This window comes from Rattus norvegicus, chromosome 19, assembly GCF_036323735.1.
Source record: "Rattus norvegicus strain BN/NHsdMcwi chromosome 19, GRCr8, whole genome shotgun sequence".
Lineage (NCBI taxonomy): Eukaryota > Metazoa > Chordata > Mammalia > Rodentia > Muridae > Rattus > Rattus norvegicus.
Genome location: NC_086037.1, coordinates 50,982,459 through 51,010,330, shown reverse-complemented (window position 1 = coordinate 51,010,330; position 27,872 = coordinate 50,982,459). Strand labels below are relative to the sequence as shown.

Sequence of the window (27,872 nt, the reverse complement as noted above, 5' to 3'; positions counted from 1 at the left end):
GGGTCAGATCTTGCTTAAAAGCTTTGTTCCAGCAGAGCCTTGGAATGGATGCCAGCTTAGCTCAGATAGGAATCATGTTTGTATGGTTTAGACAAGTCAGTCTTTTCATAAAACTCCTTATCATCAGACGGATTCCCAACCCAGTACAGTAGGAATGTCACCCTCTCACATGCCCAGAACCAATGGCAACTGTGATCATACTCCCTACATCTTTATTGAGCAAGCATATATCCAAGGTTACTCCTGTGCATCTACGGCCAGTTTGGTACTAGGAGACGGCCACATAGTTATTATCTGTATTGTTCACAAATTACAAAACTTAAAGATGAAATGTCCACAAGGATTGTCAAGACAGCAGGTGCTTCTGTGTCCAAGATGCCAGTGTCTACCGGCATCAAGATAGTTGTACAATCTAGTGTAGACATACTGCTCACAAGGATCCAAGCTGCTGTTTTGGCTTTAACTGGCAGCCTCGTCTGATCACCAGAATTAGCTGTTTCTATCCTTTACCAGGAGCCAGGTTGAGGTTGAAGCTGTTTCCTCCCACAGTCTTCATCGATCTTCACAGGGAGAAAACACTAGATGCACAAGTACCAAGCATTTTCTGAGACTTCAATGTCACCAGTCCTTGGACAAGAGAAGGCAAGCAGCTACACCGTCTCATGACCCAAGATGGCTCAGAGTGTAAACAAAGCTCCGTGCTTCAGAAAGTTAATGATCACTTCCAGTAGAGTGGGCTTTTATGAGTCCACACATAGCAAATCTCACACAGGCTCTTAAAGATAACAAACTATTTGATGACTTGAATCCAGGAGTCCAATGACAACTGATGGATCAGGTTATCTACCTGAATTTTGCATAACACCTTATGCAGAACATTCCAGGCCTCTTTCAGTTCACACCAGAAATCCAAAGATTTATTTTCTATCAAGTAGAACAAAGATCTACGGTCTTAATAAAACAAAGGATTGTCCTTCAAAATAGCATTGTTACCAAACTTCTGACTCATGAAATTGCTCATCTGTCAGAACCAGATGATAATAACATGTGACTTGTTATATAACAGGTATATAATGAGACAGGATCTTTTCTGATCTTTCCAGAGTGGCTACCTAGAAATTATGTAGCCTAATTTAGTCTCAAATTCAAACTCCCCGTGCCTCACCATAACAAGTGTTCAGATTACAGGTGTGTGCCACCAAGCCAGTTAAGATACTTTTTTCAAACACAATTCACTTATTGCATCCTGAAGACAAATGATCACTAATGGTTTGTTACAACTGGTGTCCTGGATTAAATATCAATAAATAATGAAATGTAGGAGTTGACATTTGGTGACAGTTGTGGCTTGTCCAGGTAGTAGAGACGCTCCATTCAGCTGAAGTAGTGAGGTTTTTCTCTCAGCCCTTGTTTCAAGAGCTCCACAGCACCATGGATTCAGCTAGGAAGGGCACAATCAAGTGGCCCAGGCAAATTCCTTTAGGAGCCAGAAGTTCACCTCCTTGCCTAAGGATCCTGATCATACTGCTACTATGATCTAAGCAAAGTCAGACAAGCAGCACCTCCTCAGGAGATGGATACTCCATTCACAATGAGATCCCAAAGATTCCCCAACATTCGGACCCACAAACCAGAGGACTTCCATGCCTAAATCATGAGCAGTGTTCTTCCCAACAAGCTTTCTGTTTGCTCGAACATGAAGTTCCAGGGAGGGAGTGTTGTTCCTCTTGTGGAATTCAGGGAAGGAGGTACACGTTGATCCCATGTCAGTTAAATAAAGCCTTGCTGTCCATGATACCCAACAAACAAAAAAGGGAATACAACACTCTCCTCAAGGAAGAATTTTGAGCCACAGGAAGAAATGGTAGCATTTCAGACCTCTAAAAATCAAGTAGCTGGACTTGGTCAGAGGAAAACTTCCCATGAAGGAGCCCCACTGTAGACTCCTGGTTTAAACTACAAAGAGCTGTGAATCAAGAGCCAGAGCTGTCAACCTAGTATTCCTTCAGGATTGCATCTACTCATCAGAAGTATAACTAAATCAATCCCCCACCCCAACCTCCCCTCCCACTGAAGTCCCCATCTTCAGACTGGCCTGATTAGTAACTTCCCATAGCTTACCAATGAGAGAGCATTGGCCCTGAGCCCCTTACAGAATGTGGGCCAAGAGGCTCCTTTAATTCAGACGGTTTAGAGAACTGGTCTTTGGTGGCTGTGGTCACAGCCTTCTGGGCTTCAGGGAATGTCATCTCTGGCTTCTAGTCAGTTTTCCTCTCAACATTTTTCTCTTCAGCTACATCTAGCTCAGTCAAGACGCAAAAGCAAAGCTTCTGGGTTACTCTGGTGACAGTAGCTAAATGAAAACAGGAAGCACAGGGTTTAGCAAACATTCTCTGCTTCAGTTACAATCTCAATACCAGAAGGCTGGACAAATATCTGTGACTCCTCCCCACCTGTCCCATAGGCACACAAAGCCTGGTCTTGTCCCTTTCAACCAACAATCCTCTCCATGCCACACCCCGCCTTTTCTTTCCAGATGTGTGGGAACACACCTGAAATCTTAGCACTTGAGAGAAAAAGGCAGGAAGATGAGGAGTTCAGGGTCATCCCCAGTTACATAATGGGCTCAAGATTAGCCTGGGTTACACAAAACCCTGTCTCAAAAAATACAACAAACCCAAGAACCCTAAAAAACAGAGAACACAGAAAAGTATGATGGGACACCAGGGGTTATCCTTTTGCCATAAGGAAGGTGGAAGAGTTGGTAGCCTGCCTCTGCATATTCCTAAGCATTAGCACTCGGTTGTGAACAACAGGGGCAAATGGGAGCAAAGAGACTCACCCAGAACTTTCCTAATGAAGAGTGGCCTCCGGGCCTCTGGCAGGTAAACACCCATGAAGTAGACAGGGACCCCAGAGAGGGCAATCCCAATGCCAATGAGGGAATTGATGGTGTCACTGAAGAGGGGTACGGCCACCAGAAACAAGGAACATATGCAGAACACGATGGGAAAAAAGAGGCTCAGCTGAAATAGAGGAGAGTGAGATTTAGAAGGGTGGGATGATAAAACACAGCTTGATCAAAAAGGGACTTTAACAAGAGGACCCAGGGCTGGAGAGATGGCTCTTCCAGAGGACTCAGGTTCAATTCCCAGCACCCACAGCAGCTCACCACTGTCTGTAACTCCAATTCCAGAGGATCTGCCATCCTTGCAGACATGCAGGCAGAACAACAATGCACATAAAAATAAATCTTTGGGAGCTGGAGAGATAGCTCAGCAGCTAAGAGCACTGACTGCCCTTCCAGAGGTCCTGAGTTCAAATCCCAGCAACCACATGGTGGCTCACAACCATCTATAATGAGGTCTGATGCCCTCTTGTGGTGTGTCTGCAGACAGCTACAGTGTACTTATATATAATAAACAAATAAATCTTTAAAAATAAATAAATAAATAAATCTTTAAAGAAGAGGACCCCCTCCTGCTAGTGTGCATGAGTTGTGCATGTTGAACTCTCCTTGGCTTCAGAGTTAGTTCCAAGCTAATCTGGATTACGTGAGGCCCTATCTTTACAAAAAGAGAAGAAAAAGGAGGTGCTGACCTTGAGAGGTCGAGGCCAGTCAGGCTCTTTCCAACGAAGGTAGAGCTGTCCAACAACAGACAAGCCCACAAAGAACCAGTAGCTGAAACTGAAGTAGTTGATGAGCAGGAAAACGTCCTTCACAACGAGGTAGATAAGTGTCATGGTGCACTGTGGGATAGGTGGCGGAGAAGAGGAATGGGATTGTTACTTCCTGCCATACCAGGAGACACCACCACCCAGTGGTCTGTCAGAGCTGAAATAGTTTTACCAGATTGACTCTCACTTGACAGATAGGTCCATTACCCATGTTAACCTTCAAGGCAACATCTCCACCCCTGCATATACTTAGTGATCCCCCTCATTGCAAGTACTGCAGTTAACAAGGGAGCGTCTTCTTCCTTCCCGATGGCTGACAGGGAGGAGGACCTCAACATACCCACACAATGGGAGTTACACTGTTAACCTAGAGTTCTTTAGGCCTGCCACACACATAGAAAAACTACCTCCAGAACCATCCTAGTGAACTGGAGCTTTGGAAAGGGAGATGAGCATAAAGGATCGATACCCAATCAGAGAGGGACATTGAGTTGTCTTCTTGTATGAAAGAACCCTAGTAGAAAGGGTTTCAGAGACTAGCTTTCTAAGACAAGCTAAGACTTGCTTTAACTTAAAAAGTAGATAATTTACCCACCTGTCTTTTCACCCTGATGTATCAACGAAAGATTACTTTTTTCTAAAAAAAAAAAAGCCCTTCAGAGAAGCCGAGACAAGAGGGTCTAAGCTTAAGACTAACTTGTTATGTAAGAAGACCTTGTCTGGGGGCAGAGGAAAATTAATAAATAGTACCTAAGAGTTTGGGACAGGCAGAATGTCTGCCTAACTTATATAGGCCCTGGGTTCTATCCCAAACACTAGAGAAAAGAATATGAACTACGCTTCAACAAACCTTGGAACAAAGCCTAAAGTACAGTGTAAATTAGGAGTCCTGCACAAACCTGCCCAAGCCCACGCTCTCCCTGCAGAGCTTACATTGAACAATAACGCAGGCACAGGTGTAAAGCGCTCAATGTGGATCATGGACAGAAGGTTCGGGAGGTGGCCCTCACGAGAGCCCACGAAAAACAACCTGTAAAGAGATGAAATGTGTCAGCAGCCTCTTACCCAATCACAATCCTCAGACAGAAGACACCATCACAGGCTCCACTTACCCCTAGCCCATTACTCACGCTGCCCACAAATGTTTGACTATTAGCACCTCACCGCTACCCAGGAGTGCTCACCCACCATTATCCATTAACCACTCCAAGCCATCAGCAATGAAATCACTATCATCTACAAAGGCTCCTACTTCTGAAGCAGATCCCCTCCCAGCGTCCCACCAGGGATGTCCTTATTCCGCCATCATACAAACTTATAGCTACCACAATGGCCTTTTTTTTTTTTTTTTTTTAAGAAACAAGGTCTCCTATGTAGGTCCGGCTGAACTCAAACCTGGGATCCTCCTGTTTCAGCTGGGATTGCACAGCCCTTCTTTTAAATGCCATTGTTAAGAGGATGCACTAAATATTCTTGCACAGGTACCCTGCAACTAGTTACAGATGGTTGTGGGCGGCCCTGTGGGTGCTAACGACAGTCTATTAGAAACCAGAGTACCTTGATGAAGCAAAAATGGATGCATTTAGGCCCCCAAAGCAGGACAGAGCAACGGCAATGGGGATGGTCCAACTGAACATGCCAAATGTCTGGTCAGCAAATGTCTGAAGGCAGAGCAAAGAAGGGATATCAGCACAGGACAGTTGTGTAACCTCGTATAACCACGATCTCTGAACAAAGGCAGTCCTTGCTAAAACGCCTACCGTCTACCCTACCTAGACCCATCCCTCACCCTGCAGAGCCAGGACAGCTGCGGAGAAAGACTGCACCACTCAGGGCGCATGAGGCACATGAGCAAATGAGGACATCCTCCCCCAAGAGACTCACCACAGCCACTGCGTCACTCTTATGGACATCCTGAATGTTCAGCACTGTGTAATAGGCCACGTTTGTCAGGATGTAGATGAGTGTCACAATTGGCATAGAAATCCCAATGGCCAAGGGCAAATTCCTGTTGGGACAAGTGAAATAAGGCTACCTAGAACCGACCTCTGCCGAGAATGAAAAGCCAACCAGCACCCACTGAAATTTTCCTAACATTTAACAGTTCACTGGCTGCCAGGTCTTTGAGACAGGCTCCTCTTCCCTGTGTGCCTCAGGGCAGGTATGCTTCCCATGTTCCTGGGCATTTTCCACTGAGAAAGAAGAGCACTTTCCCTGAGAAGGGACTCGTGTTAGTTTAGCCTATCACATGAGGTCCAATGAGCCACATGTGGCTTTATAACCTTCTTGCTATCTATGATCTCAGGATAAATGCAAGGAGCAACATCCTCCGGAAACTGAAGGCTAGGCTGGTGATCTGGTAGGCCAGAAAAAGGTAGGGCAGCTCGGGCCACAGTCTCAGCACCTCAGCCCTTGCTGGGTCTGCTGCTGCCCACTAAAGACCTCTCCTCCAGGAAGGACCCTGGGTGCTCGCCAATGGAACACGAGGGTGAGGGCCAGGGCTCTCCCACATTCACTCGCTCCCATCCTAGCCTCCAACCCCTCCTAACTGGAGAAGGGAAGCAGGGAGAGGATGAGGGGAGGGGAGGTAGAGGAAGGAGCTATGGGAAAAAGGGCATCTGTGCCCACCATCAGCAGGAGTTCCAGCCAAGTTGGAGAGTGTGATCTCGCCTTTACCTTTCTGGGTTTTTGATTTCTTCTGTTACAAAATTAAGGGTGTCCCAACCTGAGTAAGAGAAGAGGGCAGAGTACAGGGCAAGAGAGAGGTCTCCCACATTCCACGAGGAACCTTTAAAGGCGTCCTGAAAGTGCTCAGTATGTCCTGTGAGGCAAAGATGGGTGGGAGACCAGGTAAAGAGAAATAGAAGAAAAATGAAGAAGATAAAGGATACAGAGGGAGAATTAAGAAGATGAAACAAAAGAAAAAAAGAAAAAAAAAAAAAGCAGGGCAGGGGAAGAAAAAAAACAAAAAAAACAAAACATCATTTAATACCAAAGGAACAATAACCAGAACCTCCCCACATTTCACTGTGAGATCTATTCCCTCAACTTAAGTTTCACTTAGTAAAACTGGGTAATCCAGACAACAAAAGGCATGCCTGAAGGAACACTTCTTCCAAGGCCCTAAGGAATTTCCATTTCCTGAAGGTGACCTCAGTTCTTCTTCCTATTTTGATGTCACTGGTCATTTCACACAAAGGAGTAATTTCCACTAACAATCAGACCTTCTGCAGAAGGTCTTGGCTAAGATCACTGTACAATTTAGTCATGTGGTTTTATCAGTCTGTTTGCAGTGGATGTGGTGTGATTGTCTGAGGCAGGAAATCTAGGGCTATAGAGTAACTGAGGTTTTATCTCTCAGTGGGCCAACCCCACCCATCAGAGCACCAAACCAAGCCAAAGTGATTGTCACCTTTCCTGGGGACCTCTAAGCAACACATTTAGAAAGCCTACGTAGCTGCTCATGACAGACATGCAGACAGCATGGAGTTTTTAACAGGAGTCAACCTTCTAAGGTGCTTGTCATCACCCCTTGCAGAAAGCCTAGACTTGGGAGTAGAAAGAAGGCTCAGTGGCCAACCACTTGTAACTCCAGCTCCAGGGAGATCTGACACCCTCTTCTGGCCTCCACAGGACCCACACACATGTGGCATATTCACACAAACAAGAAAAATATTAAAAAGAAAGGTTACACCCAGAATAAGTGCAGCAGTAGGTGTGCAGCACAGCGTCCAAGGGTCTGAGCAACTGCACACAGCAGTGGTTCTCTAAAGCACGTATTTTAGAGGAAGGATTGATTACTCAGTAGGCCAAGTCTACTCGAAGATGCTCCTGAGACTCCAGGGACGTCTAGACACCTGGCTGCAGTCACTTGGCACTAGTGCCAGGCTAGCCAAGGGCTTCCCCAGCCCAGAGCTGTGCTCTTAGGAAGTGCACTGGGTAGTTCTTAGGCAGGTAACCCAGGGACTTTGTGAACTAGTGCCAAGTGACTACAGCCAGGCATCTAGGTGTCACTGGAGTCTCAGGTCCTTAGGACCAAACCCACATCAGAACTTTTTAATTTTCAATTCAAACCAACAGGTCTGAGATGAAGGCTCAGCTCCCTGGGTGACTGTGAGTGCAGCCATGTTTAGGGACTGGTAACATAGAACTGGCTGTTAAATGAGGAAGATATCCTTTGCCAAAGACTTTCAGGATAACCTGGAAGGCCCATTAGCCTCAATCTGCTCTGACCCCAGAATGAAAACCTTTTAAGAGCCAATATGTAGCTGGATATGGTGGTATATGCCTTTAATCCCTGCAACTAGACAACATGATAAATTACATGTCAGCCCAAAATATGGTTAAAGACATTATCTTTAAGAGATGCGCCTGAGAGGTGGAGTTTAACATAGCACACATAAAATTCTGGTTCCATCCTTAGCAAAAGTTTAAAAAAAAGGCAGGCCAATATAGGAACGACAATGCCCATTTGACAACATTCTGACATTCTTTTTTAGAGCTGACTTTTTTGGGAGATTCCGCAATACGATGCTTAACACAAGGTCTAATAAACAATAAATACTGCAAAATAACCATGAACTCTTCCTACTGCCCCTTTCCAGGAAAATCAGGTTTCCCGCTCACTGCTAGGTAACTACAGAGTACAATCAGGAGGCAGTACTCTCTACCCCAGATGGCTACTATAAGTGACCCAATTATACTCCAAGTTCCAAGAACTCCTAGAAGCTCGCCTAGCTTTCTGTGGTGCTCTCTATTTCCATAGAAGCCCTAAGGAGAACCTGACATTTAACATGTCCAGTCAGTTGGCCAAGCTAGCCTGGCTGACAAAACCCAGGAAGATTCATAACCATCTCTCACGTTCACTAACACTCTAGAACGTACTCAAAATGTGCTGAGAGATGAAGCTATCTATCTATGTGAGTCCCCATGTCCTCCTCAGAGAACCAGAGAGACTTCAGGAGTCATTTACCCTTCTTCCCACCTCAGCCCCTCTTACCCTGGCACAGTTTAACAAGGCCCATGATTATGATGGCAATGAGTGCCAGGACCTTGGCATACGTGAACGTGTCTTGTACTCGTGTGCCCCACTTGACATAGGCACAGTTCACAAATGTCAGCAGACCTAGAAGGAAAACCATAGTATTACTGGCAGGCTTAGAATGAGCACACAAGACCCCAAACCCTCTAGAAAGGATTCTTCTGCCCTTCCCGGCTGAGTTAGAGGAACAATAGAACAATGAGAACTGGAACAGGTAAACAGCAGGGATGGCAGCCAGGACAGCCCAGACATATGAATACCCTACACTGTATCCTAAGCTACTAGGGCATGTATGAACAGATATCTGCCGTAAACCACCAGAACAAGTTCCCTAGCACCAAGAATGGTTAGTCTCACTTCACCCACTCTTTCCCAATACTCCCAAGGTGCCAAATGAGAGGCACAACACCTGTCCACAGTCACACACACTAGGGACAAAAAGGACCCATTAACAAATGAGGTAAATTTGAATTCTGATGACCAGTCACCTAACATTGTGTATGTGTGTGTGTGTCTGTTATATACTTGACAATTTCACAGGCATCCTTGACTACTAATCCTCACAACCCCCTAATATAGAGATGTCTGTTCCCCATCTTAGACATGAGGAAACTGAGACTGAGAGAGCCTCATTCCCAGGCTTGCATTCCCAAGTGCAAACGATCTCCCTACCCTGTTCTCATCAAATCTCACAGAGAATGAGCCTTCCTGAGAGCTTCTCAGACCTGCTACCTTTGAGATACACACTCATGTATCTCAGTAACATCTGAGCCCTGTAGATTACTCATGGCTGTCAACTGCTAGCTGGTTGAGGCTTAATCCACAGAGAGAACTCTGTTCCTGCAAAATAAGAAAAGCTTTGAATAGGGGAGCACATAAGAGCAATCATCCAAGGGCTTCTCTAGCAACAAGGTACACAGTGACACCTCTAAGTACTGTCCTACCTTCCAAAAACAAAACAAACAAAAAACCTTTCATATACATCTCCAGTGTTTTGAGTGCAGTCTCCGTGAGGCTCATGTATGTGAATGCTTAGTCACCAGGGAGTGGCGGTGTTTGAGGATTAGGATTGGAAGGTGTGGCCTTGGAGAAAGTGTGTCACTAGGAGGGGGCTTGAAGATTTAAAAGCTTGGGCTACTACTTGCCATGCTCCTGTCACTCCCCTGTAACCCTTTGAAAGTGTAAGCAAGCCCCCACCTAAATGCTGTCTTTTATAAACTCTTGGAGCACACTCTCTCAGATGCTTGCACACACTCCCACCTACTTACTCCTTTAGGTAGACTCTTACCCATGCCAAATACACACACGAAGTTTTACCCTCTTCTTGCCACAGCCATTACTGATGCCTACTTCCAAGGCCTAGCTCAGCCCCTACTTCCTTCCCCAAATAAACTAGGCAGCCCAAACCCAAGTTTCTTCTCTCCTTCACATTCTTGCTTCACAATACAGCTTAGTACCAAATGCTACAGTCCTGGGAACATCTAATTGAAGGAGGTCTCTCCTTCAGGTATCTCGGTCTTGTTTCTGAAAGACCTCAGTTTATAACATGTCTAAAGCTCATACCAACAAAGAGGAGGCTGATGCACCCTGGTCGGAGGCAAGGTACTAATTAATGGCTTTCAGTTAACAGCCAGTTCCCTGGGACAATTATCAGAACGGTGGACCTTTCTCTACTCAAAAGAATAATGTTCAGGGCCAGCTGGGAAGATGACCACATGTGATAGAATAGCCTCTGTGTGTTTCAAGAACCTCAATTAATATGCTGTCAAGTAGGGCTGGAGAAATGTCTCAGCAGTTAAAAGCACTGGCTGCTCTTCCAGAGGACCAGGATTCAATTCCCAGTACATACATGGTAACTCACAACCATCTCTAGTTCCAAGAGAACTGATGCCCTTTTGCTGACCTCCATGGTAACCAGACACATGCTAGCAAACACCCATACACATAAGAAAGAAAATATTAAAAAAATATATACTTCCAAAAAATACAGGTATTCACGGAGGGGAGGGGGTATAATGAAGCAATTACATGGGGTTGGGTCACAATGGTTAAGTAGATTAATGGGAAAAGGGTACACCAAAGAAATGTGTGCTGAAAAATCTTCACAGGAGTCAACTGCTGATCAAAGTTCTCTCTGGCCAAGCCTGATACATACACAGTTAACAACCACCAGTAAACAACAGCCTCCATTATAATACAGTAAGCACATTTTGAGGTACTTGTCTATCTCCTTCTTTTTTTTTCTTTCTTTTTTCTTTTTTTTTTTTTTTTTTTTCAGAGCTGGGGACCGAACCCATGGCCTTGCGCTTGCTAGGCAAGCGCTCTACCACTGAGCTAAATCCCCAGCCCCTGTCTATCTCCTTCTTAGGACTTGCTCAACAGCCAAACAATGGATCCAATCTTGGCCTGTAAGCTATCTTTCCCAGAATACCTAGAGAATGAGTATATCTTAAAGCAATAAGGTACCCTTAGAGTCTAGAACTACATGAAGTAAAAAAACCAGAGAAGCCCTGACTAACGGCAGAATAAAAACTGCAAGCAGAGGAAGAAAGCAAGACCAGAGAAGCAGAAGAAAGAAGGCATGAACTTGTTGGGGCAGGGGCAGGGGGCTGAAATACAAAGAAATGCACAGGAATGAAGAGAAAAAACAAAGACGGGAGACAAAGGTGAGATAGAGGGAGAGAAAAGGGGGTAAGAGAGACAGACCAAAACTGACATCATAGAAGAGCCTAGCTGGGTTCACTGAGCATGTATCACACCCTCGGCCCATGAGCCAGCAGGCACTGGTCTCTCAGGCTTGCTCCTCTTTCCCTCCCTACTCTTTTGCAGACTCCCTGTAAACACAGCTTGCAGTGGAGCTGATGACTGTATTAAAGGATGAAGGGAGGCGCGCCTCAGGAAGTCCCAGCAGGGCCTATGCCGAAGGCCAGCTGGATAGGCACCAAAGGCACCTGGTCAGTAAACCTGACTCAAAAAGACTAAAAAGCCAGAGAAGAGGAGAGCCCTTCTCTATGGTACATTCTCTTACGTTCTGATTTCTTCACCAAGCATACGCTTCTTTCTCAACAAAAATGGTTAATGAGCCACAAGCCACTTGCCAGAGAGCAGACCAGTAGGATAAAGGTGAGTCAAATGCCCATGGCACAAAATCTAAGAAACATTCCCTCTCTCAGGGAATCAAGCAAAGGAATCCCAGGGTGAGTATATCCTCAGAGCTGGCCCCAGGCACCTAACTTGCCTCATGCTCTCAATCTTGCCAAAGAACACTGTCTACCAAGCAGAAGCCAAATCCCTTGTCTGCTTGCCTGCTTCTAATTAGCAAACAAAATTTCACCACAGGCCCATACCCCGTGTGCTTCCAAGATCTCCAAGCCCCATCCAGCTTCCCAGACGGAGCCTGGACGCCAGCTGCTACAGCTCAAACCTCCAAGCCTTCCCTCTTCTGATCATATTTCTGGTAGACAAGCCAACGTCAGAACATGGACCTATACAATACTCTCCAAGGCTCTCTGAGAGATTATCTGTAGTTTGTCCTGGTGTTCTAGGGACTGAACACCACATGTTCTGCATGCTACCCAGCGATTCTATCACTGAGCCTAGCCTAACTCTCTGGGAACTTGTTACAAATTCCCCAAAGTCACTCTGTAGCAGACTGTCTGTCACCTTCCAGTATTTTCCCTCCTTTCTCAATAGAAACGTTAGCTGAAGTCATGGCTACACCAGACACTTCCTAGACTTACTCACAGATAGATTACCTACTTAGATTTCCCTAAGGACATGAACAGATGTTTCAGGTTGGGCCTCAGGAAGCATCTCTGAAGCTAATCATGCCTTCCTTTGTCCTTCTAGGAAGTTACATGCAAACACTTGGTGTTTAAGGAGCCTCCCTAGGCCATGGCAAGAAACTATAGACTGGACAAGGCAAAGCACTGAGACAGAAAGGGGAAGCACGTTGTCCAAAGCTGTTCTACCAGGTCATGTTATGGCCTTACTTAATAAGAGCCATGTCTGTCAGTTCCAAGGAAATCTAAAATGTTGAGCCTGTGATTATGATAACAGTAGCCAGTGCTTTACCAGGGCTAGATTAGTAGCTTATCAGAACTCCATTGATTTTAGGCTCATTTCTCACATACCTTAAAACCACTTCTTTAGATCCTCACAAGGTCAGTGTTTCAGTCATTCTGCTTGGGTTTGCTGGCTGTGTGCTGAAACCCAAATACAATCCATGCAGCTCTGGACTGCACTGAGCCTCTCTGATTTCCTTCCCTTGACAAGGAGGTGGCCAGGCAACCTAAACTGCAACCCTTTCTATACTGAGTCCCAGCTCCCTCTTTCCAGAGCGGGCTGGGAGCTGGAGCTGGGAAATACCCTCTACGTCCTCACAAAAGCAGGGTGGGTGTTTAGGAAAATATTCACTAGAGCATTCATCGAGAGGGAAGCACAATTCTATATAACAACACAGATCCAAATCAGACCTGGTGGCTGCACTAGCCTGCCATCCCAGCATTTGGGAGGTAGAGGTAGGAGGAACAGAAGTTCAAGGGTAAGTAGGCAAGTAAGCTGGTTCAGGAAATAACAGTACTTGCCATCTGGGTTGACAACTTGAATTTGATCCCTAGGACCCACATAGTGGAAAGAGAAAACAGACTCCTAAAAGTTATCCCTTGACCTCCACAGATGGGTAAGATGAGTAGGTGCCTGTGCGCATGTATGTGCATGACTCTCTCTCTCTCTCTCTCTCTCTCTCTCTCTCTCTCTCTCTCTCGATGAAATTTTTTTAAAATATTAAGGTCAAAACTGTCATTGGCTACATAGTGAGCTGAAGAAAGATACATAAGGTTATGAGAGGAAGGAAGGAGGAAGGAATGAAGGAAGAAAGGAAGGAGGAACTTTATTGGGTTGAGTCGGCACCCTGAGATCCACCCATCATGAAAATTCCAAGATCTCAGAGCACATGTGTAGGATATTTTCCTATCTGGAGCACTATTGACACTTTGAGCCAATAAGACTATATATAGCCTGTTTGGCAGGATGCTCAACGTCACTCCTAGCCTCTACCAACAGATAAGAGTAGCACTCCAAAAAAAGAGTAATTAATGCTGCCTCCCAGTAATACTGCCAAATGCCACCTTTGTGCCACCTAATTTCCCACTGAGAACCACTACTTTAATAAGTAAGACAACCAGAAATTCTATAACCACCACCAATTGCTTAGATTTTCCTGTTAAATGTAACCTGAGGGTGGAGTGGGGAAAGCAGTGGAAAAACTGGCTGAAGCAGTAATACTGTCAGGGATCAAGAAAGCAATACATGGGGCTGGGGATTTAGCTCAGTGGTAGAGAGCTTACCTAGGAAGCGCAAGGCCCTGGGTTCGGTCCCCAGCTCCGAAAAAAAGAACCAAAAAAAAAAAAAAAAAAAAAAAAAAAAAAGAAAGCAATACAAATGGGAAAGCTAGAGATGGCACAGTAGGGCTTGCTCCCCTTCCAGAGGACATGAGTTTGGTTCTCAGCATGTACGGTTTGGGGCCAGTCTGGTCCGCAGAGCAAGTTCCAGGCCAGCCAGTGCTACATAGGAAACTCTGTCTCTAACAAACATAGGAGCAAAATGCATATAAAGCCTTCTAAAAAGCAACTGCATAATACATCAATGATTCTATAGCTGATTGTACCTATTCCCTTATATACAAGAATTTCCCTTGTAAAACTCAATGCCAAGAAATATGCAGACGCTCTAAAAGACCTTTAAATTTTATTACCTTTATTTATTGTGATGTACGTGAGTGCTCTCACTTATGGAGATCAGAGCACAGCTGTGGGAGTAGGTTTTCTTTCCACCACGTGATCCTACGATCAATCCCAGTTGCCAACCTTGGCAGTTAAGTGCCTTTACATACTGAGATAGTCACCAGGCTATTTGCTTGTTTAAGACAGGGTTTCACAAAGTAGCCCTGGCTGGTCTGGTACTTTATATGAAACCCAAGTTGGCCTTGGCAATCCTTTTTGTCTCTGCTTCCCCAGTAATGGGATTATAGGTGTGAGCCAGCAAGCTCAGTTCATTAAACTACTGTCCTGTTTTTGTTTTGATTTGGTTTTCAAGACAGGGTTTCACTGTGTAGTCCTAGCTGTCCTAAAACTCACTGTACAAAGCAAGTCTAGCCTTAAATTCAGAGATCCACCTGCCTCTGCCTGCCAAGTGCATCACCACCCAGTTTATTTTATTTTTTTGTTTGTTTGTCTGATTGCTTTGAAACAGGACCTATACTATGTACCCTGGCTGGCCTGGAACTCACTAGAATAAGCTACCCTCAGTTCACAGAAATATGACTGCCTCTGCTTCCAAAGTACTGGGACTAAAACTGTGCCTAAATGTCACACCTGCCTAAATTCAGTCTTTAAAGATCTCAGCAAGGCCAGAAATTGTGTGGTGAAACCCAATTATACAGAGAGCCAAGAAAAAAAGGACGTGTAGCCCAGTCGGGCCTTGCTTCCTCTTCCCAGGAGTATCTATTTCCCGTCTCAAGGAAAACGAAGGTTACCTTTATTGTTTGCCCCTAACAAAGTCCTTAAAGTCAGGAGGCAAGGTACACTATACTCGTTTTTTTGCTAACTCTAAGGTATTATTGATCTATTTTTAAAATTGTCAATAAACTATATTTCCAACCAAAGTTTTTACAAGCAGAGATAAAAAAAGAACAGAATATGTTACCTACTTCTGGAAGCACAGTTTAAGAAACACAAGATTAGACGCCAGCCAAGTCACTAGCTCACAAGGCTGGCTAAGTTCATAGCAACTGCCTCTCATTTCCATGATTTCACACAAAATATCCTTGTCTCCACCCCTAAAAGAAAAGAAAGAGGGATCCCCTGGGATCTCCCTCGGTTGTAAAAAGCACACTGTGTTCCCCTCAGTGGCAGCAGGCAGAGCTTGTTTACAAAGTTAGTGTAAAGAAATCTGAAACACCAATGGGAAAAGGCCACTTGGTGTGGTGCCTGCTGCTTAAAAGAGGTCACAAAAAGAACAGTGACAGGAAGAGGGACCGCCATCATCCAAGAAGCCTATTTCCTCATTGATGCCTTCAAACTGGTCTCTAATGAAAAGCTGGGAGCACAAGGACTTAGCTCTGTCACACTAAATATCCTTGCTCTGACTTGCTCTCTGAGATGTTACAAACAGTGATGTTGACATCATTCAAAATACCTTGCTGGCCCTCCAAGGTGGGGGGGCAGGGGGATCACTTGTAAAGACAAATACAAGACATGTACCAACCTGCCTCACAGAGTAGAGAACAGAAATATGGACAGCTAAGAATAAGAGGAACCTAAGGACCCAAAAGCCATGAGCAAACTCTAACTTCTCCCATTGCCATCCTTTCTGTTTACTTATCTCTCAGAAACAAATAAGGGATGAAATTATTTTTTCAAAAGGTATGACGTCTCACATCTTCCTTCCTCCCCAAACAGCAGCAAAATAAAACATTCAGGTATCAGGTGCCCACACGAATCATATAGCACCCCACGCCTCCACACGTGCGCCCTGCCCATACTTACATACGCAGGCAGCAGCGAGGAGACGGCAGGCCACATACGGAGGATCACAGGTGGGGAAGGAGGGTTTTATGATGTAGTTGGCGAAGGTGATGGCGATGATGGCCTGACTGGTGGGCTCAACAATTAGAAGTGAGACCCACAGACGGATAAAGGCAATGAAGCCCCCGAAGGCCTCTAGAATATAAGCATAGCTAGCCCCTGACTTGGTGATAGTGGTCCCCAGTTCTGCATAACAGAGGGCACCCACGACAGAGAAGAGCCCACCAATGGCCCACACTACAAGTGACAACCCATAGGAAGCAGTATATTTTAGAACACCCTTGGGTGAGACAAAGATCCCTGAGCCAATCATGTTGCCCACCACCAGGCTGACCCCGTTCAACAAGGAGATCTCCTTCTTCAGCTGCATAGTTTCTGGAGACCCTTGAGAGGGTGAGCTGGCATCTTCTTTCACAGTGTGCTGGTTGGCCTTGGGGAGAAGATGGTAGGTAGGTGTGGGGCTCCCAAGCTCCCTGGCTTCCATGGTAAATGGTTCCTGTGCACCTGTGTTTACAGTAGCCTGGCAAAGAAAACAAATGTGTCAAGTCTAGTGCAGGAGCTACTGTGACTCTGGCTTAGTCCCACCTGCCAGTCAAACACATTTCCCTGCCCACCACCTGCTTAGGTAGAGCATGCAACACATACAACACAGCAGGATTGTCCCAGTTTCAATCATAAGAACAGGAACGTGGAGGTAGGCAGTATCCAACGCTCCTAAGTAAGAAAACGTGAGCACTCAGTTCCAGCCTAATGACAACATCCAACAGCAGATCTGTCTTACTGAGCAAAGAGGCTGGCAAAACTGTACTTGTCCAAAGTAGATTCTCCCTAATTTTGTTCAACTCTATTTGTTGATTGTTTGAGACAAAGTCTGCCTATGTAGTCCTGGCTATCCTGGAACTCACTGTTAAGACCAAGCTGCTCTCGAACTCAAGTGCTAGAAGAATTAAAAGTGTTAAAACTCACAAACTTGTCCTTCAGGGAAAACCAGAGTACCTTCCTATAGCAGACACATAGCACTCACAAGCTTGAAAGATGAGTGAGACCACAGTGAAAGCCTAGAAAGATCATTCTAGAAAGTCTTGCCACTTAGTGCTACATAAACAGTGACTATAAGCATGAATTCTACAGGAATTGAGGCACATGTGAAAAACTCTGCAGTAGCGTGGCAAGAAGGTTCAAGAAGATGCTAAGAGTGTTTCATCACTAATATGGCTTGATGTGCTGACACACACCTTTAGTCCCAGCACCAGGGAGGCAGAGGCAGGCAGATCTCTGAGTTCAAAGCCAGCCTCGAGTGAAGAGAGTGAGTTCCCAGACAGCCAAGACAATACAGAGGAAACCCTGTCTCCAAAAAAAGACATTATTGCAGAGATTTTCATGGAAACATGTCACCATGTACACAACACCCACATAACCACATATTTCTGCTTGCTGACTCCATACCTTTCTTTTAAGTGTATCCAAAAGAGATTACAAGTTACTTGCTTTTCTTGCTTATTTGCTTTTCTCTTTTGCATGCTCCTCACTACCATCGGAGCCTACAAAGCAATTCTCCAAATAATTCCCAGAGTTTTGTCACTTAACCAAAGCCATAGTCTCCTCTTAGTTATAGAACCAGCACTGGGAAGCATCTTGAAAAGATGGGATCTGTGTGTGTGTGTGTGTGTGTGTGTGTGTGTGTGTGTGTGTGTGTGTGTGTGCCTGCATGCGTGCACGCACGCACTCATGCACATAAACACACTCATTCTCTTTGAGTCACAATTGGACCAACCCAAAAGAAAGTGGATTCTACATTATCATACCTAAGAAGGCTCGGTCAAAAGATAAGCAAATCTCCTGACCCTACCCAGACTGGCCATCTCCCTTCCTCAATTCCTGTGCTGGTCAGAACCTACCTCATCTTTAGGAAGAGGAATGTGGTGGGCCATAAATTACCATCTAGGAGTCAGTCCTAAAGGTCACAGGGATAACTTCTAGATGTAAGAATGTAATCTGCTCTATTCAACAAAGATGTAAAGCTATGCAGACTGGCAAACATCTGTAATTCCAGCACTTGGGAGGCTGAGGCAAGGAGATCTCAGGTTCAAAGTCAGTGTGAACTACATCGTGAGACCCTGTCATTTTTTTAAAAACTGGGGGTGGGGTGTGGCTGGAGGACAGAAAAGCAAAAATAAAACAAAATATCTATATCAGATCCTGGCTTCACATGCCTCAGAGCAAAGAAACCAAGGTCAGTTCTCAGGGGAGTGAAAAGTTCTTAGGGGAAAATCCTATCTCCACAAACCCTACACAAAACCCTTGTCTAATTGTCCCAATTCCCTTCCAAGAGCCTGGACCTAGGCCCAAGTTAAAAAGCTTGTCTGGGGTATTGAGAAATTTCTCAAAGTCCAGCAGATTGAACCCAGCCTACCTTTACTTTAATAAGACCCATTAAAGTCTAGAAAGCACTGTTCATTCTTGGCACGAAGCTATGCAGGTTTGCCTATGCAAGCATGTGGAAGCATATTTGTTTCACATGTCTGTCAAGTGAGTCCAGGTTTCCATGGGAACAAATCCAGTAAATAGCTAGGAGTGCACACTCTCATGTAAGAGTGAAGTACAAAGAGACTTTCAGGGTACCTTTTCGACCCAACCCAACACACAGCTAGGAAAAGCCTGGCCTAGAAACCACTCCAATCTCAAGTCCATCAAAACTTAGCTGGGGGTGTTACCAGGTATTCCTGTAATACGTGAACAATCTGGCCCTAGTGTGCCTGATACACTAGATAAAGTCCTCAGTGACTTGTTCTGGGAGGATGTGCTACTATCAGTCACAGCCCTAAAAGACCTCCTGCCTAGAATTTCAGTTTCAGCACCTGAATGAGGGTTTACCAAGGACTCCTTCCTCTCTTCCTTCAGCCAAGGAGAAAGTCCTTGTCTTCATTCAAACACCAAACACAATTATCATGATGAACCTGTCCTTGGCCAAAGTAATTAAAACCTCTATCTTTTTTAGCCCAAGAGCAAAATTGTGAAATAACTACAGTAAACTCCAGAGGACAGATGGCTAAATTCCATGCTTGCTTGGCCATAAAACCTCAAGGTCATTCCTTACTTTTCCTCTAAATCTAACTCCCACATCTCACATTCCTCTAGAAAACCTGCCAAATACCTCATTCTCTAGGGTTGTCCGTAAAGACACAGCAATGAACAAAATCAGTATGGGCATGGATCATGTCCTCAGAATAAGAGTATGGCAGCATGGAAACAAGAAAGACGAGATCAGAAATCCCATAGTCAAGAGACCAGGATTCACCAGCTAGCTGCATTTCACCATTCTCTGACCTTCAGTCATTCTTTCCAAAAGCCTCACTAACCTTGTTAGTATTATACATAGATATATAACTATATATATTACACACACACACACACACACACACACATATATATATATATATATATATATATATATATAATTAGTATATATATATTTTTCCTTACTAGACAATAGAAAACTCTTAAATAAAATGTGAAGGCTTGGACCAGAGAAATGGCTCAGTGGATAAAGGCACTAGTCACCAAGCCTGATGACCTGATTTTGACCCACAGATTCCATATAATAGAGAGATTCAACTACCACAAGTTGTCTCTGACTTTTTACACACATGCATTCATGTATACACACAAATATATACAATAAAAAGTTTTTGAAGATGAAGAGGGGGAAATGATCAAGTTGGGCCAGACACTTGAGAAAGATTAGGAGATAATTTGTACACCATCTCAAAAAACAAAACAACGAAAAATCATTTGTGCCTAAAGGAGGGACATGAAACTATAATCAAAACCACTAGGAAGGATAACCTCTGTGCCAGACAAAATAACTCAGAGAGATCCATCCCACCCAGACACAAGGAAACTGAGGCTGCATCAGAAAAGAGAACCTCCCTGCTCCCTACTAGAAGTTCTGCATATAGCAGACTGCACCTTGAGAAGGGCTAACACTGAGAGTAAACTTCACACTGAGAGTAAACATAAACTTTGAGAAAATGTTCTCCCCATGACAAAGCAAACAAGGCACAACCACAAGGAAATACCAGGAGGATCTGAAGGCAAAGTTACCTAAGACAACAACAAAAACCCAACACAAATCAAACTCTTCTACCAACAACCTTACAAAAGGGTCATACCCATTCTCAGAATAAAAGTTATATATCTCAATTTTCTCTCGTTCTACAAAGTATGGCAATCCCTAACAAATTATAAGTTGAAAAAGAAGGAGAAGGAGGAAGAGGAGGAGGAAGAGGAAGAGGAGGAAGAGGAAGAGGAAGAGGAAGAGGAAGAAGAGGAAGAGGAAGAGGAAGAGGAAGAAGAAGAAGAAGAAGAAGAAGAAGAAGAAGAAGAAGAAGAAGAAGAAGAAGAAGAAGAAGAAGAAGAAGAAGAGGAAGAATCCACTATCTAGAGCAAGTAATCAACATGTCCAAACTTAGAGAGGACTCAGATATTAGAAACATCAAAGAGACTGTTTAAAATAAATTTAACAGAGAACCAGTGGTCTGTAGTCCAAATAGACAAAATAAAACAACCATTATCAAATGGTCTGAAGTGGGGAAAAAAAATTCCATTAGAATATTCCATTTAGAACATAAATGAAACCTGAAGAAAACATTGCAAAACTGCACTGTGCGTTTGTAGCCTAAAGAAAAAAATGTACAGCAATACTATCATAAAAAATAGGAGGCAAAAAATATTGGGAAAATACTGTTATAAGGTTCTTACACTATAGGGAAGGAATATATAATTTAAGGTTAGACTGTGATTAAAGACTCATGACTCAGTGGTAGGGAACTTGCCAACCGTATAATTATGGCCCTATTCCCTGGAGGCCAGTGAAAAATTTACACTGTAAAATTAGGGCAACAATTAAAAAAATATTAAAGAAGATGTCTGACTAATAAGCCAACAGTAGACAGCTGGTGTAATGATGCATGTCTGTATACCAGGTTGACCTCACACTTGTCTCCACAGGAGCCCTAAGTCCTGAGAAGGCAGGGGTGTATCAAATCTGTCTGAAATAGCAGATTTTAATTCAGCTAAAGATACTATTAATAGGGGGCTGGAGAGATGGCTCAGCAGTTAAGAGCACTGACTGCTCTTTCAGAGCTCCTGAGTTCAATTCCCAGCAACCACATGGTAGCTCACAACCATCTGTAATAAGATCCAATGCCCTCTTCTGTTGTGTCTGAAGATAGTGACAACATACTCACATAAAATAAATAAATCTTGGGACTGGAGAGGTGGCTCAGTGTTTAAGAGAACTGCCTGCTCTTCCGGGGGTCCTGAATTCAATTCCCAGCACCCACATGGTGGCTCACAACCATCTGCAATGGGATCCGATGCCCTCTTCTGAAGACGGCTACAGTGTACTCATATACATTAAATAAATAATTTAAAAATAAATAAATAAATCTTAAAAATAGACACCATTAATAATGTTAGATTGGCTACAAAGCAAATTCCAATATGCAAATTTATAGGAAATTACTTTAACTATAAAGCCATAAATAGGTTAGTGAGAAAAGGAGAAAAATTAAAATTAAAAAAACCCAAACATGTAGGGTATATATCTCAGTCAGTATATTATTTGTCTAGTATGCAAAGCTCTCAGTTTGCTCTCCGGTACATCATAAACCCTGCCTGTAATCTCAGTGCTCAGAAAGTGAAGGCAAAAAGATCAAAATCAGGGGTTGGGGATTTAGCTCAGTGGTAGAGCGCTTGCCTAGGAAGCGCAAGGCCCTGGGTTCGGTCCCCAGCTCCGGAAAAAAAAAAAAAAAAAAAGATCAAAATCACTTATCCTCAACTACGCATCAAATGCAAAGCCAGCCGAGGTTATATGAGACTCCAGCCTAGGCTACATGACAGTGTGTTTCAAAAAAGAAAGAAAATAAACATAAATCAAAAGGAAGTTGGGAGCCCTGCGTGGTGGTACAAACCTAGAAATGTACAACTGGAGAGCATAACTAAGGTAGAAGGATAACAAACCAAAGTGTACTTTTAACTGCATGGAGAGACCATGTCTCAAAAAAGAGGCCAGACAAGACTCAAAAAAGGACTCCCAATGTATGAGGTCTTGAGTTCAATTCTCAGCAACCACATAGTGGCTCACAACCATCTGAAATGGGATCTGATGCCCTCTTCTACTGTGTCTGAAGACTGCTACAATGTACTTATACAAAAAAATAAATATTTTTTTAAAAGTTCCATTAATCATTCAATGTATCCCCCAAAAGATCCTATCCTAAAATAACAATGTTACACTGTACTTGTAAAGACAAATCCTAGGGGCTGAGAGTGTGAATCAATGGATAGAGTGCATATTTAGCAGGGTTGAGGCTTGATATGTTAGGTTCAATCCCCAGCACTGAAGAGGAGGAGGAGGGGGAGGAGGAGGGGGAGGGGGAGGGGGAGGAGGAGGAGGAGGAAGAGGAGGAGAGAGGGAGGGAGGGGGAGGAAGGAACAGCAGTTTCTTGCAGAATTTCATTCTATTTTCCTGCTCTTGCAGCCTGTTGTAAATGAGTTTCCCAGACCCCCTACAACTTCATGAAAATTCAATAAGGAAACTACCACATGCAATTTAAAAAAAAAAAAAAAAGAGTAAATCAATATAAAAATGCAATTACAAAGAAAGTTGTCCATATATTTATTGTAGCTTTTTTTTTCAAGTAACAAAATTGCTTTCCTTTTTATGAAGACTATCAGGTTACTTAGACATAACTTACTTCCAATCACAATGGATAAGATACTTTTTTTTTTTTTGTTCTTTTTTTTTTTTTTTTTTTTTTTGTTCTTTTTTTTCGGAGCTGGGGACCGAACCCAGGGCCTTGCGCTTCCTAGGTAAGCGCTCTACCACTGAGCTAAATCCCCAGCCCCGGATAAGATACTCTTACTTCAACAGTATTTGCTATATAGTCTTTTCCATGGCTCTGGTTTTTTTGTTGTTGTTGTTGCTGTTTCTTTTTCTTAAGACAGGATCTCTGGGGCTGGAGAGATGGCTCAGTGATAAAGAGCACAGACTGCTCTTCCAGAGGTCCTGAGTTCAAATCCCAGCAACCACATGGTGGCTCATGACCATCTATAATGAGATACGATGCCCTCTTCTGGTGTGTCTGAAGACAGCTACAGTGTGCTTATACTTATATATGGTAAATAAACCTTAAAAAAAAAAAAAGGCAGGATCTCTCTCTTGCAGGCCAGGCTAACCTGGAATTCATTACACAGCTCAGGGAGGCCTTTAACTCTGGAACTCTCAGCCTAGTGATTAGCCATCATATCTTAAATTATAAGTCACCAGAAATTACTCTTTAGAAAACATAAAAAGGGTTGGGGATTTGGCTCAGCGGTAGAGCGCTTGCCTAGCGAGCGCAAGGCCCTGGGTTCGGTCCCCAGCTCCGGAAAAAAAAAAAAACAAAAAAAAAACAAAAGAAAACATAAAAAAGAAAACAAAATTATGGCTCTAATCCCAGAATTTGGGATGCTAAAAGTCATCCTCAGCTACAGAGTCTGGGCTACATGAAACCCCACCTTGAAAAAAAATTAAAAAGACATAAATACATAATTAATTTACAAAAGTAATGTGTGTTATGTTTCATAGCACTATGATTTTTAAGCCCTTTTACTAGCATCATAGTTACAAAGTCTGCAAATAACTAAATTCCTTTTTATAAATCATTAAAATCAAAAAAAGCAAATACAGAACAGAGTGATAATATTTGCCTGTCTAAACTAAATAAAAATTCACATTTTAAAGTTGTTTGATCACAGATGGGTCAGGTACCAAGAAGAAAATTCCTCACAAGGACTAATTCTATTTCTCTGTTTGGCCATTCAATCTCGGTAACAAAGAATAAGTTCTTACTTAGCAAAAAAAAAAAAAAAAAAAAAAAAAAAAAAAAAAAATTAGGGGCTGGGGATTTAGCTCAGTGGTAGAGCGCTTACCTAGGAAGCGCAAGGCCCTGGGTTCGGTCCCCAGCTCCGAAAAAAAGAACAAAAAAAAAAAAAAAATTAACTTATAGAAAATACCAGGATGATATTTCCTCCTGTAAGGGGGCAGAAGCAGGAAGATCTCTGAGTTCACTTCAGAGCATCACTTACATAACTTTTGTAGAAACATTTTCACACTCTAGGGACTATAGCAAGAACATAGGACTATAACAAAAATGTCAGGAAATGTCCTCTACCAAGAAACTTGGTAGATCAGCCACATAACTGGAATATAATTTTGGTTAAAAAAAAATGCCAAGCAAATACGGGGTGGGGGTGGGGGTGGGACAGGCTAATCTCTAAGTTCAAGGCCAGCCTTGTCTACAGAGAAGGGACCAGTCAGGGCTACATAGAGAAACCCTGTCTCCAAGGGGGGGGGGGGGCCGCTGGCCGGAGGGATCTGGTATGGTTTCTATCTTTGTCTTTCTTTTTCTCTTTGGTTCGAGGTGCTAGAAATGAAAGCCAGGACTGTTTGCATGGCAAGTACTGTCCAAGGCCGTTTATCTCCATCAGGATTGTGATTTTTTCCACACATTTGCCAGGAAAGAAAATCAAATAGAACTCAAGTAAACAGCCTAAGACCCAAGTCGGAAAGTAAAAGTCATCTGTATGAAGTCACAATGGAACATTAACAAAATAGAAGCCTGGGTAGCATCTGAAGGACCTCAGCAGGTGAAGAGGTAAAAATGACCTCAGGAAGCACTTGCAGACTTTAAATCTACTCCTGCTAAGTCTTCAAATCCCGGATCGGCTCTCAGACATAAGGAGCCAAACACAGCATACTGCTATATAGCCTGTTAAATTAGCTGCCCAAAACTGAGGGGTCGTTCCTCCCTGCCCCGCAGCGCCCCTACTAACAGTAGAGACTGAATTCTTTACAACACATAGTCCAGTGTTGACGATTGGTTCCCCAAGACTTGTTAAATTAGATGTTTTCTATTTATACTGTCCCATTACACAACATGGTGACCAGCCTTTTGGCTTAGTGCACAGTACAGAACTTCCAGAATATTTCCCAAATATTTCCTGACATTTGTGACATGAGATGGTCCAATGAGATGACAAAATATGGAGACACTCAAGAGGCACAACAAGAGCACCGTGTTCCCAAACGCCAATACCTCAGTACTCTAAGTCCCAACACGAGCCAGAGGTTTCAACAGCCCCAAGAAGCTGCATTCCTGCATTCATAAACCTGCCCCGCAGTCTCTGCCCTCCTCACACTCAGCTTCTTCTTCTTCTCCTCCTCCTCCTCCTCCTTCTCCTCTTCCTCCTCTAGTGCTCCAGGGAGGATCACTCGGGGCTCACACGGTCACAGACTGCGAAGGACTCAGTCCTTCAGTCTTTACGCCTTTCGTTTCTCTCCCACTCAAACCTTCACGTCTCCGTCTCTCTCTGGCTCGCACACACTTCAGAGTCACCCTCACGCCCACAGTTCTTCACACTCTGGGTTTTTCCGTCTGACACACACACAAGGTCTCCTACACTCACCATCTCGCAGTTTTCCCACACACAGTCCCCCTCACACTCGGGATCTTGCACACTCACAAAGCCACTCAGGGTCTCTCACACACGCGCGCGCGCGCGCGCCTGCGTCTTCCTCACACCACCGTCCACTCAGGGATCCACGCTCCCGGCGTCCTCCTCTCAGCCGCGGCGTCCCTCCCGCGCCCGCCGCCCCACGCGGTTTCCGGCCGCCATCCAGCACGCGGGACGCAGACCCGCAGAGCGTTCGGCCGTACGCTAGGTGGCCCGGGCCGAACCGGAGCCAGCCCCTCACCTCCTCGGCCCCGCCAGTAACCTCCTCGTGGCCCCGAGCTGCCAGGATGCTCGGTCGCGCCGTCGCCCCGGCCGCTCAAGCCCCGCCCACGCCACGTCACTCGCACCGGATCGCGACAGCGCGCGCCGCCAGGGGACCCGGCTCGGAGCGGGGGCCCCAGGCGGCGTTGCTTCCGGGCACTAGAGCACGCCGGGGCCGTAGGCGATCCGCGTACCGTTACTGAGCAGCCTCCATCAGGCCGCGCCCGGGCCCTCCCCGCGGACCGTGAGTGGGGTGCGGTCACCCTCACCTGGGATGGACACTCCCGGGCTCCCCACGCAGTCACTTGAAGCCTCTGGGGCTCCACGTTTTAAGGATGCTGCTGCTTGGAGCTCTAAAGGGCCCACCCACACACTCCCTTTCCTTCTTGGCCTTTGGTGGGGACTGTACGCCCAGTGGTACCCCAGACAGCTGACACAAAGAGCTCTGGACCGCCTCCCCATCCAGATAACTGCCGCCCTTCAGCTGGGGAACCCAGGAAGAAATACATTCCCGGGACCGGTGCTCTGCAAAATCAGTTCTGACCCAATTCGACCCTGGAAGGCTGCCACTTCTCGCTCTCTTAGCTTTGTCCTGGTCTCCCCCAACCCCACTGATACCTGTCCTTTTCTTCTCCCGCTGGTTGCTCCTCTATCACCTTGGGTCTTTTTCCCTAGTGGCTCTGGCGTTCGTTCTAAGACTTCCTACCTTTTATATTCCACTGGACCTTCTAACCGACCAGTCTGGCAGGAATAAATATATTCTAAAGAGACAGTTGTGCTCTTAGGCTATCAGACTTTAAAAAAAAAAAAAGAAAGAAACCCAAGAAATCAGCATTTCTTCCAGGAATAGCCTGCTAGAAAAGGAAGTGGCTGAAACATCCAAAGGAGGAACTTATCTCCTGGTAGAAAAATTTACAACTTATCAGATGACCTTGAAAGAGACAGACTTGCTTAAGATTTAAACCTTATTAAGAGTTAGTGACGGGCATGGTGGCTCACACCTCTAATCTCAACACTCTGGAGGCAGAGGGAAGACAATCTCTGTGAATTCGAGGACAGCCTGGTCTACAAAACGAGTCCAGGAGAGCCAGGGCTTTGTTACAAGAAGAAACCCTGTTGGGGGCGGGGCTGGGCGGGGTGGGGGGTGTAAGTAGTTAAGAGTACTGCAGAGGAAAGGGATTCTATTGCCAGCACCCCGTGATGGCTCACGACCACCTGTAACCCCAGTTTTTCTGGGCCCAACAGGCAGGCATGTGGTACACTGTGCATACAGGCAAACATACAAAAGATAAAAATGTTTAAATTAAAATTAGCAGAGTTTAGTGACACCTGCCTTTAATCCGAGGGGGAAGGGGCAGGGGGAGGTGGATCTCCGAGAGTTCAAGTTTAGCCAAGGTTAACACAGTTAGACCCCGTTTCAAAATAAACAAAATAGCAATTTTTAAACCCTCCTGGATGGTGGTGGCACTGGCCTTTTATCCCAGCACTCAGAAGGCAGACACAGACAGATCTCCGGTTCCAGGCCAACCTAGAGTACAGTGCGATTCTGGGACTGCAGGTATTGGCACAGAGAACTCTTGTCTTGAAAATTTTTTTTAAAAAAGGAAACAGTGAAAAAGGAAAAGAAAATTTAAATCCTATTCTCACATCAGTAACCCCCAAAGACGCACTTGGGGGAGTCACTGAATATCTTTGTCCTTCCCAATGTAGCCACATTGAATAAATCTTTTTCTGCTTTTCATTAT

General features: G+C 44.6%; 1 protein-coding gene across 22 annotated transcripts; it reads right to left on the bottom strand.

Moving 5' to 3' along the window:
* Positions 1 to 190: 190 nt before the first annotated feature.
* Positions 191 to 27,872, bottom strand: Slc7a6 (solute carrier family 7 member 6). 22 transcript variants are annotated; one of them, XR_010059999.1, is made up of 12 exons: positions 26,108 to 26,259; positions 16,640 to 16,825; positions 16,267 to 16,440; positions 8,678 to 8,803; positions 6,355 to 6,499; positions 5,563 to 5,686; positions 5,236 to 5,339; positions 4,612 to 4,708; positions 3,601 to 3,750; positions 2,843 to 3,026; positions 2,122 to 2,353; positions 196 to 1,966 (listed from the first exon to the last, which is right to left on the bottom strand). XR_010059999.1 is itself a non-coding variant. In XM_039097743.2 (11 exons), exons 1-11 carry the CDS (start codon positions 26,587 to 26,589, stop codon positions 2,259 to 2,261), a joined length of 1,578 nt encoding a protein of 525 aa, XP_038953671.1. In that variant the 5' UTR covers positions 26,590 to 26,666; the 3' UTR covers positions 196 to 2,258. The 22 variants fall into 22 exon arrangements, 16 of the variants coding, with proteins under 16 accessions (NP_001100894.1, XP_038953671.1, XP_063134106.1 ...); XR_010060001.1 differs by lacking the exon at positions 16,267 to 16,440 and having other exon boundaries at positions 25,876 to 27,872; XR_010059998.1 differs by having other exon boundaries at positions 16,267 to 16,825; positions 26,108 to 27,872.